Source organism: Pseudopipra pipra, chromosome 1 (genome assembly GCF_036250125.1).
Source record: "Pseudopipra pipra isolate bDixPip1 chromosome 1, bDixPip1.hap1, whole genome shotgun sequence".
Classification (NCBI taxonomy): Eukaryota; Metazoa; Chordata; class Aves; order Passeriformes; family Pipridae; genus Pseudopipra; species Pseudopipra pipra.
Window position 1 is genome coordinate 53,686,052 of NC_087549.1, and position 15,234 is coordinate 53,701,285.

Consider the following 15,234-nt stretch of genomic DNA (forward strand, 5'->3'; position numbering starts at 1 on the left):
ACGTGGGGTTGGTCTTGACTGTGAATGTACACAGCTGTTTCAAGGCCGCTGAGTCTGGCACAAGAGCAATATGAGTATTTCATCTGCTGTTACTCTCTGATACATTGCTAGTTCTGACTAACAGGAAAAAAGAACCACGTGGAGTCTGTCCCTCACACTGAAGCACCAAAGAGTTGTCCAGTGGAAATGCTTTTCCCTCTTAGAAAAGGCAGACTAAACCAGATTTGGCCTAGCAGCCAGATCTTCCTAATCCATGTCCTGTCTATCATAAATGGTCATGCCAGTCCCTAAAATGCAAAAATTGACCTCTTCTAGTATTTAGCCTTGAGAATATAAGTGATGTAAACCGATTCTTAAAGAGGTTGTCTGGAGCATGAGTTTGCAAGATTGAGCTGATAGTTTGTAGCTATTGTGACATTCTACTAATTTTTCTGGTTAAATACACGAATTGATTTTTTTAACAACAGAAGCGAAGTTAAAATTGCAAAAAGAAGTAAAAAAGGAAAAACAATGAAGAGCGTAAATCTGCAAGTGAAATCTTAAAAAAACTCTCTTCCTATTTTGTGCATGGTGAAAAAAGCCATACTTTATGTATTAAATTAACCCATGAAGTGAGTGGGAAGTAAAAAAATACTATGAGTTATGAAGGTTAGAGGTCTATATATATTATAGGTATCTGAGAGCCAAATATAACAAGTGAAAATCCATTGTACCGAATCAACAGTGTGTTTCTACATTAGTCTATTTATAGAATGAATCTTATGGACGCAGTCAGATGAAGCACCTAGAGAGAAATCTTTAAGGATATTTAGGTGCCTTATTACATTTCCAAGAGGTGTTTAGTGGTGTTTTAAAATACATCCAGAAGTAATCCATAGCAGTTAAGTACATAGTAGGATTTTGAAACACCTAAGTGCCTTTAAAATCCTAGGCCAAGTCTGTGGAGAATTAAGGAGAATGTGCAGGAGAAGGACAGAGGCTATAATGGCACCTCCACCTTCTAAGTCAGCTAAACTACTGCATAAACACAAGCAGGGACAAAAAGGATTTGAAGGCATATTTACATTCAATGACCAAGAAACATTGCTTCTTTCAGATTACTAGCAGTAAAACATGGAGAAGCTGCAAGTTGATTCAGGTCTGACTGAAAATTAGAATTTGTTTTATGTAACTATAAAATTTGTATATGTGAGATGCAAATTTGTTGGGTAAACTGTTGCTCACCTTCATCACCCACATGGTTCTACAGTCTTACGCATACTACAGTGGGTTACTTTCTTTGTGTGGGAAACTGGCTGAAGTTTTGGCCTCCAAATGGTGTTTAACCAACTCCCAAACAGTAGACAAACCTTTCTAAGATGATAGAAAGTGGCAGTGCAACCATGGATCACTGTATAGACAGGAGTTACTGTCTGCGATGGTATGGGAATATTTAGGAGAAGGAGGGGAAGAGCACCTTTGGGATTGTACAAGATGACTTATGGGATGTTTAGAGGAGGAATCAAAGGTGGGGAAAAGGGGTGGCAAAGGTGGTTTGATATAGAAAAATAAAAGGATATAGGGCTAAAATGACCTGGTTAGGTGAAAACAGGTTGTTAGTCAGTATGCTTGTCTGGCTATGCCTTGCACCTGATCACCTCAGTCTATTTTGTTTTATTAAAATATATTTTAGTTGTTTTTCTGGGTGAAAGTGGCATCTATATTCCATGTGTATGTGTGTGCATGGTAGTCTGAGTGTCAGCAATTAGAGGAGGGGGCCACAAGTCACAGGGGCTTTTGCATCTTTCATGAAGTAACTGGAGAGACCAGAGTGCATACACATTATACGCATCTCTTCATCAGTGAGTGGTCACTAGTAAACACCAAGCCAGCCTAGGTGGGAGTCAAGTTTTGGAGTAGCCATAAGTCCAGGAAAGATACTGAAGAGACCAGAGGATCTGTAAGGGGGCTACTGGAGAGACAAGGGGGTCCAAACCACCTACTGGGGGACTGTGGTGGGGTCAGCTACTGGTAAGGTCACAAGTCTGGACCACCCAAGAAACTTATTTGCCTGTTTGTGTCTCTGTGTGACATAACTGAGTATCCAGAGGTCAGCCACTGAACAGGTTGAGTGTCCTAAGACCAGCTACTGGAGAAGGGAGCCACAGTTTGTTGTGCATGTCTTTAGGTCTGAATACCAGCAACTGGGATGGAACTGTGGACCTCTGGGATAACATTTCCAGGTGCCAGCAACCGGGAAGACTTGGGATCCAGGGGTTAGATACTGAATAAGAAGAGTGTCTAAGACCAGCTACTGAAGGGATCCATATTGTATAGATATATACAAATACATATTTATTTTCCATTAATGGGCTTCTGTCCTGATCAGCCAGAGAGGGGAACAGGATGAGGCCGTGAGTGCTGTTCGTATTTGTATGAGTGCTGTGTTTTCTGCCTGTGTCAGTCAGCGTGGACAGCCATGTACGCATGTGAATGTGTGTGTGAGGAGGTGTGTGTGTGTACGTGCATGTGCCTATTGGGAACACACACTCAGCCTTACCACTAGCCAGATCTGGGAACCAACTGAATTTTAAAAACTGGCATACCAGCAGAAATGATTGCAACAGGAGAGTTGATGGCAAGTACGAACAGTAAATGGGAGGATTTGCAAAGCATAGGGAAAGCCAGGCCTGGAAGGCATATTCAAGGACAAACATACAGATTCAGGCAAAGTCCAAGACAATCTCACTAATCAGGCTGCTGAATAATGACTTGTTCATGGATCTCTTCCAAAAATGCAGATCACACAGAGAAGGACAGTTCAGCAGAGAAGAAGGTACATAGTGTCCAGTCCTCTGCTGGTGGATGCTTGCAAGGCAAATGTGCTGATCCTCCAGCTTGCTTTGCTGATGTCAAAAAGCCATTTGACTCAGCCTAGCATGATGGTTGCGGGCTACTCAGAGGTAATTTGCTAGAAGCTGCTAGCCCTGCTGAAAGACATTTATGGAAAGGCAAGGTTGGAGCCCAGAGCACACAGTCTAGCTGACACTGGTCATGTCACACCAACATAAGGGCAGACAGGTAGGAAGTGCCTCCGAAAATACAGATTTGGGGTTATTTGGAGGTTATATATTGTTTGGTGGGGGGCTAGCTTGACTGTGTTCAAGTTATAAAGAGTACTCAAGATTGTTCTCCAAAAGATCCCAGCTGGGCCACCTTTCATCATAAGTGGATAAGGAGGTTCTATAACTCTGGCCTAAGGACTGCTCTTGCACAACAGCAGAGACTAGGTCAGGCAGTAAAGATGTACATGGACACATGAGTGCCTCCCACCAGGGCTATATACTGCAATAGGCTATGCAGACAATGGCATCCCATGGAAGAGTCACTCTGGCATCAAAGCAGGCATCCTTTACCTGGGAAACCATGCAACATTTACACAAAGGGATCATAAAGCAGATTCAGCAACTGTGGGAACTTGTTTCCTCTCTGGAGGGGAAAGAAAATCTTCTTTTTCACTAAAAATGAAGCTATTTAAACCATGCATATCCCAGGGCATGCTCTGCATTGTGATGACACAAGCTTTCAGCAAAGTTGCTCTGCAGAGACTGCTTGTCATCCCAGTTAGAATTTTCAGTAGCAGCTTATCTTGTTGGCAAAACCAAGTCGGAAAAGAGCGCTGCAAAGAAGATGGTTCTTGGCAAGGCACAGAGAAGGGCTACCCACTCCTTTGGACGCTGCCCCATCAGCGAAGGCTGCGATCTGCCCAAGGAACGACCGGAGAAGGCGGCGATGTCCGCCTGCAGGGCAGGGCTCCCGAGGGAGGAGGTGAGGATGCCGGACCCACGTTTGCCGAACTGGGTTTGGGTGAACAGCAAGAGGACCCCCCGGGACCCCACTGCCGACGAGGACAACGCGGGCGGTTGGTGTCACCCGGGGAGTGGCGTCGCCGCCCCTGTCCCTGTCCCGGCGCGGGGCCGAGGGCGGTCCCGGCCGGGGCGGCCGCTGGGAGAGCGGCGGGGGGTGCGGGGAGCCCATAAAGCACCGCCCGGTGGGCCGGCGCCGCGCACTGCCGGGCTGGGCGGCGGGACAGCGGGAGCACGGCTGGGAGAGCTGGGGGCACAGCCATGAGGGAGATCGTGCACATCCAGGCGGGACAGTGTGGAAACCAGATCGGGACCAAGGTGAGCCTGAAGGGGAGCCGCTGGTTGCCCGCCGCTGGCGGAACTTATGAGCGCCCGGGGGACGCGCCCGGTTGTTCCTCGGGGCTGTGGGACCCCTCGGGGCTGGGCTGGGCTGGGCTGGGCTGTGCCTCCCGCCGCCCCCCGCTCCCCTCCGGCCGCCTGTGCCCCGAGAGAGCCGCTGCGAGCGGCGCCGGTCGCGCCCGGGGCACCGCGCATCGCACCGCTCCCCGTGACCATAAAAGGCTTTGGGAAGTACCCAAACCAGACGGGACCTCTTTTAAAAGTTATTTTTTTTAAATTATTTTTGCGTTGAAACCGTCCAGGCTGCGGTTCAGGAGCGGGGGGCGGTGACACAGCCCGAGCGGCCCCTGGGAGCGCTGAGGCGGCGCAGCCCGCCCGGGCGGGGAGCGGGGCGGCCGCCCCTGCTCCGTTGGATTTGAATCCTGGTGCCTGCCCCGCTCCCGCTGGCGGCGCGGGCAGGGAGGGGCGGCGGGCACGCCTGGAATCCGGCAGCTGCCGCGGGGCCGCCGCCCGCCCGGGAGCTGGGCAGGGCCCCCAGTGCTCCGCGGGGGAGTTCCCAACCCGCTTCTCGCTTTTCCTCCCTTAGTTTTGGGAAGTAATAAGTGATGAGCATGGCATTGACCCAGCCGGAGGCTATGTCGGTGACTCAGCGCTGCAGCTGGAAAGGATCAATGTCTACTATAATGAATCATCTTGTAAGTGTGGGACGGGGAGGGGAGCGGGACAGGAGACTCCGTGGGAAGGGGCACGGGAGTCTGGAAGACAATTGCACATATGTCCGCCTTCCTCATATTCCATTAGGTCCCCTAGCTGTGCCCGGCTCAACCCACTACACACAGAAAATACTATCTACTTTCTTACAAAGTGTTAAGATAATTGGTTGTTATCTCCGCAGACAGAGAGAAGTGGCCCAAGGGATTATCCTCAGGGTCTGGATGTGGACATTTGTTTTTTATTTAGCACAACGGTTTGCTCTTCTAACACATGATTACTTCATCAGATGCATCTTGTCAATTACCTCAAATTAAACGGTTGGTTATATGAGCCTGCATCTGTAGTACTCTGTCTCTAATTTCATGAATGAGAGGGTTGGGCCATAGGTAATAGAGAACTGAACAGTAACTCATTAATGGGACGCCAGAGGCGTCCAAATCCCCTGAGTCAGTCTGGTGTTGGAAGGTGTTAACAGTGTAAAATGGAGATCTTGAGTCCTTTGGTCTATTGACATGAACCTGCAAGTGTGAATGTTTCATCTTTTGTCCAGCTTGGGTTAATTCATATTATTTAACTGAGTTTGCTTGAACAACTTCAATTTGATATGGATTTTTTATTTTGTGCTTTGTGGTAGATATGCTGTTTGCCATGTACGCCAAGTAGCTCTTTCAGTGGATGAGAATCCTTCAAGCATTAATGTTTGTGAGATATATTAGGATCATTTGAACATAAACACTTTACCCCTCCTGTTATTCACAGAAAAGATTACCTACTTTGTTATAAAGAACACATAAACTATTTTTTCTAATCAGAAACTTCCCTCCCTCATATCTATTGCTAATAAAGAGCTTACAGAATGTTATATACCATGTATAGAACCCAAAAGATGTCAGCTCTGTTTTTCAAGCTGTATTGATTTGTTGCTAGAGTGCTGGGTTTTTCACCACCATGACTTTCTGTACAGGAAGTACTTATATATGTATGAACTATGTATTAGAGTAACAGTATGAGACATATTTCTGTATTAAGGGCTACAACTGTGTCAGAGCATTAAGGGCACGCTTGCTTTTTATTGCAGCCCAGAAATTTGTACCAAGAGCAGTCTTGGTGGACTTGGAGCCGGGAACCATGGATAGTGTGCGATCCGGTCTTTTTGGTCAGCTCTTTCGGCCCGATAATTTCATCTTTGGTATGTGGATGTTACTTTTTAAAAAACAGAGCTCTTTTTTGTAAAAAACAAAGCAGCTGTTTGATTAGCAAGTGAATGGTCAAAAAGCATTTAATCTCTTTATTCCAAAGTGATCCTCCTGATAAATCCTAATAAGCTAACAATGCGATTGCAATTATCTGTAAGTCAGTCAAAACATCCCGTTAACTGAAAAAGTCATTCTTCTGTTAAATCATTCCTTCAATTAGCAAACTGCTGAGAGTTTCCTATGGTATTCAGATAAAGTACATTTGCTTTCCATATATGTGAACTCCAGAGAAATCCTGAGGCCACTTCTTTACAACAAAATGTATGAAAATTCTGCAGAAAAATGGAGGGGCGAGGGAAAACCTCAACCACAAACCAACTGGACTACTGTTCACTTGAATTCTTATTAAATGCTTGAGCACTGAATTGGTTTTAGGCTGTGTAATTAAACTTTTTCAGTAGATCCTTACAGTATAGTAATAGTGGAAGAAGACCAGCTGTAACATGGAAAACACTGTCATTACTGGTTTATTTTCCAGCATAATGAGAAGCAGTCTGAGAGTATGTGAAGAACTGGTTTTGCAGTGTTCTTGCAGAGGGTTGGTTTTGCCTTTACTGTTCTGCTTTGGAATTCTGTGGTACTTTCCATCTAAGCTTAAAAATGCATATTATCCTTTCTGAGCAGCCTTATGAAGTACAGAGGCATTATCAGTTCCTTTGCACTAAAGGAGAAACGGCATGTGGAAGTTAAGTGATCCACTTTCTGAAACAGGAAGTCTGAATGAAAGCTACCATGAGAACTCTTGTGTCCTTTTGGTTTCCAAGTCTGCACTAGCCACAAACATTTCCTTCTGACAAGGCAAGCTTAGGTTGGAACTTAGTTTGGTATATCATGTCAACATAAGGAAGGAACAATGCCAAGGATGGACAGAGAAAAGATAAACATTATTTGGGTGGTATAAAACAAACAAGTCTAGGTTGTTGCTGGTGAGGTGGGAAGTAAAGAAGCCATGCAGAGTTCCTTTAAGTCTTTGACTCAAAACTTTTAATGCTATCCCCTGTTGTTCTCCTGTAAATTCCATGGCAGGGATGTTAAGGGTCTCTTCCAAAGGATCTGTTACAACATGTAGAAGTAAGCTTAGGGGAGAAAAGCCATAAACATAGTCAGCTTTATGAAGTATGTTTCTATATTCAAGTTTCTCCTTTCATTCCCTTTCCCCTGCATGGACCACATAAGCCCTCTGAAAGTGAATTCACCTGACCTATGGAAATACCTGAACTGGAGCTTTGCAGTTTGGCACCCCACCAGTAAAACCAGAGCAAAATCAATTCAGAATGTCTTCAACAATAGTCCTGTTAACTGTACTCCCTTCCTGCCAAGATAACAATGAACCAACAGCATGTGATCAACTCGTATCTGACAGAGGCCCCTGCCAGCATCAGGCACTGTCCTCCCAACCTGCTGAATAATGTAGAATGGCTGAGCGCTGAAGTAATGATCTTCTGTGTCAAAAGCCAACAAAGCATTTTGTTTTCTCTTTTAAAAATCTGGCCTGGGCCCACAAAGGATTTTGTGGCAGAAGCTGGCAGTCCCACACTTGCTGTACCCCAGGCTGTTAGGGTTCATTCTGATGGAGATGTTTTCCACCTCTGCAAGTAACCATGGACCGTCAATCAGGATTTCATGCAGGTATACTGAGTACATGATCGCATATTCCAGATATGGGAATTTATCTCAGACCAGCAGGAGATTTGAGGTGGATACAAAACAATCCTTATACTTTAATGCTTGTGTTGACAAGGTAGTGATCTGAATGTGAAGAAGCACAGTGGAATGATCTTGGTGTATGAGCCAGCAGGTTTCCTGGCCTTCTAACAGCATACAGTTGCCCACCAAGAACTGCTCTGAACTCTGATGTATCTCTTCCCGTTAACCAGTTTTCATTTGTACATTTTTGCATTTGTCTTTCTTTTTTGTGTACACCCTTGCTAGATTTGCTACATAGATACCACTTCAATTTAAATTGTATGAACTGGTGGGAGCAAACACAAAATGGCTGTCAGGCAGTCACAGACAAGTTCTGCAGCAAGGCTGTTCACAATAGGCTTCTAAGCATTAGTATACAAACTACTGCCCTTTCTTACCAGGTTTGTCTTCTGTTTGAAGCCGTGAAGAGAGGAAAGGAGTGAGAGAAGATTGCAGAAAACAGTTGTCATTTTAGGGATTAAAAAATACATTGACTATTCACAAATGGCTTCTCTGCATGTGCAGCTCAACCTGAATGTCTTTGATAACCCTACAGTGTGCTGTAAAAAGAAAGTGATAGAAGGATCTGGAAGTGCCAAGAGTGCAGATAAGTTGTGGGGTTGCTTCGTGTAGACTTCTTTAGATCCTGGCAAACGTACAGTGAGGAATGACAGAGGCAGTATGCTAGAGATGGGCTGCATACAATGCAGAGCTTCCAAGATTGGCAAAAGGTTTGCCAAGTCCCGAATTTTGTGGACACAGGCTCGTTTTCCACCTAGAGAATTTAGTCCTGGTGAAACTTTATAATTTTTGTGTTTGCTTAGGATTTTCAGAGGTCAGGTAGGTGGACACCTGATAAGTGGAGGCCATCCAGTAGAGTTTTGCAGGATAGGAGTCAGGATTTCCAGGTGTGTGGCAGTCTTGGCACCTCCAGACCGCACTGTATTGTCATGGAGCTTCCAGGGCTTATTTTACATGTTGCATGTGGTGGTAGTGATGGTCTTACAGTGCTGTAGAGCTAGTGGGTCTGGAAATACAAGATTACTGGGTATAAACAGCAGAAAATTTCCAATGAAAATGTCGGAGACCCTAGGCACATGACTGACTAGTGGAAGAAGTGCAGTGTTATCACAGTAGTAGCCAATAGAGGGCTGGAGGGAAGGCATTAGTTTTGGTGTTGGCAGCCACTGGTACAGTTTAGATACAGAGGTTTAGATACAGAGGTTGTGATAGTGCAATAGAGAGAGTTGGTATGGCAGTAGTTGTGTGAGCATCCTGGAATTTGTGTGATGCAGAGTAAGGCTGGGGGAGGCTAGTACACTGGAGGGCCCAAAGGAGGATATGTCCACCTCTGCGTTAGTCATGCTACCTTCTAAATTTTGCAAACTTAATCTGCAAACAAAGCAAAAGCAAGTAAAATCAGTTTCTACTGATTTTTTTTTTCCCCGTGAAAATAAAATTTTCACATTTGTTAGAGTAATTGCCATTCTCCTCTTACCTTGTGTTTTGTTCCTATTCCCTACTTCTTATCTCGCTGCCCACCGAGGAAGAACAACACATTGTTTACACAAGGGGCAATCTATAAGATAAAGTCCTAAACTCAGAAGGATCCTAACAGAGCTAAATTCTGCATTTTGGAGTGATGTCTGTTTGTTTGCGTGCATCCTGACATGCTGCCCTATCTGTAGTAGGGGATCTGCTCAAGCAGACTGGAGATGGTTACAAACATATTTAATTCTGGAAGGATATTACTATGTGCTTTGCCCAGCTGGACAGGAAGTGGTGAGCTCCCTGGGCTCAAAGAGTGAAAAATATAGCAGCATACAGAACAATGCATTAACTAACCAAATACATCATGAGGAAACCAAGCATTTATGCAGGGAAAATAAAGTGCATAATATTTAAAAAATATCCCAGCCAGCAGTTTCCCTGGTTGATGTGTTTGGCACCAACACAGTGCACTGGGAATTGAAATGAGACATGGTAATAGGAAAGGGAGGAGAAGGTCTTGGAGAACAACTCAGAATTTGTCAGCTGTACACTTAATTCTGAAACTACTGCTCTTCCTGAATACCACTCACAGGAGTACAGTGAGTGAGTTCAGAGGCACAATGTATGTATATAGTAGTCACTGTGAGGAACAGGAATGTTAAAAAACTGATCCCCCGTTTAATCCTCTTTGTTATCTAAGTGCTAACAAAATGGTGGCATAGCAAATGATCTGGACTGTTCATCTTAATAAACTGAGTGGCACACAAAAGGAAAATAGCCTTGTGGAAGAAAAGAAGAGGTTGATGAAACATCAGTAATCCAATTTTGCAAGTTGCTTTGCACATCCTGAAGAACAGTGAGTTTGTAGGGAAACCAGTAAAACCTAAAAGGCACTTAACTTCCACGTTTTTGAAGTAATGGTCTTGAAGCTTCTGTTGATCAGTATTTTCATTCATGAAATTAAAAAAGCTTAAAAGTTCCTGATATAACAAATTAAATAGGAGTTGTGAAGCCCAGCTTTATTCTTGAATGACAGTGTTGCCTCTGTGCCTCGTAGAACAGTCCAAGAACCTTTAATTTAGAAATATTTATCTGTGGTTTAGATTTGTATGCATCATGGTCCTTATAGACAGAAGGTTCTTTAATATTAAAGAGTCATCTTGTGTTTACAGAAAAATCAGGATTGGAAGTGTGAAAGCTTTCAAAAGAAGGAGTCAAGGCTACCTTTGCATTTATGGAAGGTAAAATGCCAAAAAAGAAAAAAAATGCCCAAAGACATAAATGAAAACTACCGGATACTAAAAAATTTATGTTGATACTTCCAGTAATAATATAATATTATATTTATATGTATATGAGAGTAGGCAAAACTGAAGACCACAGTTATCTACCTGACAGATTTATAGCAGCTTTTGTTACAGATATTAATCCATTCAGCATACAAATATCAAACCTTACCAATAATTTTATGGGTTTTTTTTCTTGTCGTATGTTATTTTAGGACAAACTGGTGCAGGAAACAACTGGGCTAAAGGACACTACACAGAAGGGGCAGAGTTGGTCGACTCTGTACTTGATGTAGTAAGAAAAGAGTGTGAACACTGTGATTGCTTGCAAGGATTTCAGCTCACTCATTCCCTTGGAGGAGGGACAGGATCTGGCATGGGAACCCTACTCATCAGCAAGATACGAGAGGAATATCCGGACAGGATAATGAATACCTTTAGTGTCATGCCCTCTCCAAAGGTTTCTGATACAGTGGTGGAGCCTTATAATGCTACGCTTTCAGTCCACCAACTGGTTGAAAATACAGATGAAACCTACTGCATCGACAATGAAGCTTTGTATGACATTTGCTTCCGCACCCTGAAGCTCACCACTCCAACATATGGTGATTTAAACCACTTGGTTTCTGCTACCATGAGCGGGGTAACTACATCGCTGCGTTTTCCAGGCCAACTAAACGCTGACCTCCGGAAGCTGGCAGTGAATATGGTCCCCTTCCCACGCCTTCACTTCTTCATGCCAGGCTTCGCTCCTTTGACAGCCCGAGGCAGCCAACAATACCGAGCACTCACTGTTCCAGAGCTCACCCAGCAGATGTTTGATGCCAAAAACATGATGGCAGCCTGTGACCCGAGACACGGCCGATATTTGACAGTGGCTACCGTCTTCCGTGGTCCCATGTCGATGAAGGAGGTTGATGAACAGATGTTGGCCATCCAGAACAAGAACAGCAGTTACTTTGTGGAGTGGATCCCAAACAATGTCAAGGTGGCAGTGTGTGACATACCTCCCCGTGGCCTCAAGATGGCTTCCACGTTCATTGGCAACAGCACTGCTATTCAAGAGCTCTTCAAAAGGATCTCGGAGCAGTTTTCGGCCATGTTCAGGAGAAAGGCCTTCCTCCACTGGTTCACGGGAGAGGGAATGGATGAAATGGAATTTACAGAAGCAGAAAGCAACATGAATGACCTGGTTTCAGAGTATCAGCAATATCAAGAAGCAACAGCAAATGATGGAGAGGAAGCGTTTGAAGATGATGAGGAAGAGATCAATGAATAAAGAAATTAAGTGTGCAATTTTTTTCCAGACCAAGTTCTCAATTCTCAATTTCTGATAATTAGGCTTGTAAATCCATATTTATGTTTAAAAAAAAAAAAGGGAGCATGAATTTCAGATGTTAAGAGGTGCTCTTCAGAGTCCATTGAGATCACTGAGAACATTCAGCATTTCTGGAAATCGGGCCATTTCTATTCATGAGACAAACGTAAGGCATTCAGTTAAGGCTTTGGCCTAAGAGTCTGAACACAGAGATTGCTAGTCTGGGATCTTTTTTTTCCGAACAGGTTGTCATCCCTAAAGTTCTAGAAGAGAAGATGTAAAATAGGCTTGAAAATCTACAAATTAGAGCTGCGCTATTTTCATCCAGTTATGGGTAAGAAAATCTTGTGGGTTTGAAGCACTCATTCTGTACCAAATGTACACTATTGAACTGCCAGAAACAAAATTTATTCATAATAAAAAGAAGAAAAAGTTTTTTCATATTCTGTACAGTAACTGCTGACAGTGATATTTGATTTCAGTCCTCTGAAACCAAAATAAAAATTATTAGTATCCTCTCAAGCAGAAGTGTTTTGGGTGGTCAATGCTACATAAATATCCAGTGAACTGCAGGCTAGAGGCTGGATTTGTGACTTGACCACAGATTATATATAGGAAGTCTATCAATTTGTGATGAGTTCTTCATGAATCCCCAGGATTTAAAGACACCCCCCAGTGTCTTGCTGGTCCCCTGTCTTTCTGACTATCACCAGTTGCAGGTGCTATTCCTATCCCTATTCCACCCAACCCATATAGCTGAAATACAGATATTCCACAGATGATGGTAGGAGAGGGGATGTAGGCTACGTGTCAACAGATCTCACTACCTAGGTTTGTAAGTTCAGCACACCTATAGGTGCTGTGCATGTCTTGCTACCAAGATAGGTTAAAATAACTGGACAGATTAAGGTTGAAGTACAAGAGCATTTATCCACAATATTCAAAACTGCTGGCAGAATTAAAGATGAACAACGGGTTTAGCTGCTCACACTAAAGCCAAACCAGAAAGATCTCTGCATAAGCCAGCTGACAAAGTGATTGTTGGGCATTTGCTCTTCGTGCATGCTTTATGTTTCTGCTCATATCAATTAAACGGCCCTTCTCCATTAGAGAGCCTCCACCAGAGAACACTCTGTCTACATGGAGTGTCTTATTTAGGTCAGTTTCTAGGCAACAGAACAAGCAAACAAAGGAGAAACCCTCCGGAAAGCCAAACTTTAAATGTTTCAGGAACTCTTTGTTTTTTCTTCTTGCCTTCAGAAGCACTTTCCAAGCAAAATGTGTTGCTCAATACTTAAAAAGGCACTTTACAAACATAGTGTAATTTCTAAAGATCCATTGCTCCTGACAACATGATGTTATGTTTTGTTAGTTTGGGATTCAGGGAATAACACAGTGTTTTATGAAATATATGAACCAGGCTACTGTTAATCACTTGACCTGCAGCTGTCTTCCTGATTCTATGCCACACAGAAATGGAACTAAATTAGCTTTAATCAAGTACAAGTTTTTCATGGTAACATAAAGTGACTTCAGGGGTTGAGACACAGCTGCTGGAACATAGTGACCAAATTGGCTTTGGCATAGGGGTGTAGGCAGAGACTGGCTGATTGTCTTTAGGAGAGTCATAATGGAGGCAGCAAATTCACAGGGGCCACATTCGTTGCAATGTCTAGTGATGCCTAAAGGATTTATGAACAGCAACAGAACACCTTTAAATATGCATTTTGTAAATGTGAGATGTGGCTATGTATTAATCACAGCATGAGATAAAGTTACAACACAATATGCATTAAAGAGAATTAACATGTATCACTAACACAAAGCAAAAGCAAAATCCATTGGGAATAAAGCCATTAAACTTCAAAGTTTAGTTGATTCTTTGTAAATGGCAGGCTATTGTCTTCACAAGGGAGGAGAATGCATTACAGGCTCAGAGCTTGCTATCACACAGCTTTCCAATTAAAGCACTAGCATTGTTACTTCCAAATGAAATAGAACTAACCATCTTACCACTTGTGGAATTGCGTTTTATTATAATACAAAATGCATACCTAGGTCCAAGCCATACGTTTTTATATTACTGTGGGAGAAAAAAAAAGTTCATACTTTAAAAATACCAGGAATCTTGGCATTCATAAATAATCGAGTAATTCACCTGGTGAACCAGCCTGTTCTTTATTGCTTTTTGTACACTTGATGCAAAATGCAGAATATAGACTCTGAGGCTGTAGTATCCAGACCTGACAATGTTCTCTGATCCTGCTTTGACTCACCCAGTCTTTCACATGTGTTTACTTGCAGCTGTTTGGTGTGAATTTCTAGAATGTGTGGAGGAATTTCTAGAATCTGGGGGAGGAAAACTAATGCCCTCTTTAGAAAAAAGAGACAAATCTTCTATTTGATCTTAGGGGGGAAATACCCAAGCCACGAAAATGAACCCAGGAACCAGTGGTAGGAACATCATAGGAGGACCAGCTTACATATAGGCAGTAGGAGAGGCCTGGGAAGCACAAATGTTTCCTGTTCCTCTTCAGTCAACCAACTCTAATCATCTTCCTTTCCTGACATACAACTGAAAATTGTTTTAGTAACGGGCTTAGTGAACAATTCCTCCAGCTGCCCTTCCTTTCAAATAACTTCCTGCTTTTTGCTTGGAAATCTCTGATTTTGAAATCTGCATGCTGAGTCTCACCTAGCTTTGTTCCTCTTCCTCTCACATTCCTCGCCTATGTGTTTTTCATTTCCCCTCTAAATTTTCAGCCTAGTCTCTTGCACCTTTTATTTCTCTGGCTTGGCCCACCTTCATTTTCTCTCTTTTTTACTGCTTTGCACCTGGCCACAGGAAATACCTAGAAGCAGGCTGCCAGGACAAGCCAGACGTGTGGAAGCCTGGAAGTGCAGCTCTTAGCACTGCCCAGATGCAGACACCTGTGTCAGCATTAGGATGAGAAGAAAAAATAGCAACTTACACCACTCGAAAACAGGGAGTGGGTGAGGTGTTGCATGGAAAGAAGGTGTGGTATTGGAATCTAACCTGATGGGCCAGCTCCTTTGCAAAGTTGCTCCGGGCAAAGCCAGCAAGGAATTGGGCAGGCCCTTGGCTTCAACATGACAGCCCTTGTGCATTCCACCTTAGGCTCTTCATCTCTCTGCATCCCACAATTACTGCTCTCCATTCCTTCTCTTGCACATGTATCGCCTTAGGAAAAGGTCGTCACCTCTTAGGGACAGACTCAGGTTGGGAAAGAGAGTCTAGATCTGCTCCTTCTCCCAGCAGTGAGAGGAACAGAAAACTC

The 15,234-nt window shown here is 43.6% G+C and overlaps 1 protein-coding gene across 1 annotated transcript; it reads left to right on the forward strand.

Annotated features, from left to right (window-relative positions):
* The first annotated feature begins 4,016 nt into the window (after positions 1-4,016).
* Positions 4,017-12,457, forward strand: TUBB6 (tubulin beta 6 class V). The gene is made up of 4 exons (XM_064657172.1): positions 4,017-4,163; positions 4,771-4,879; positions 5,977-6,087; positions 10,833-12,457. Exons 1-4 carry the CDS (start codon positions 4,107-4,109, stop codon positions 11,894-11,896), a joined length of 1,341 nt encoding a protein of 446 aa, XP_064513242.1. The 5' UTR covers positions 4,017-4,106; the 3' UTR covers positions 11,897-12,457.
* Positions 12,458-15,234: the final 2,777 nt, after the last annotated feature.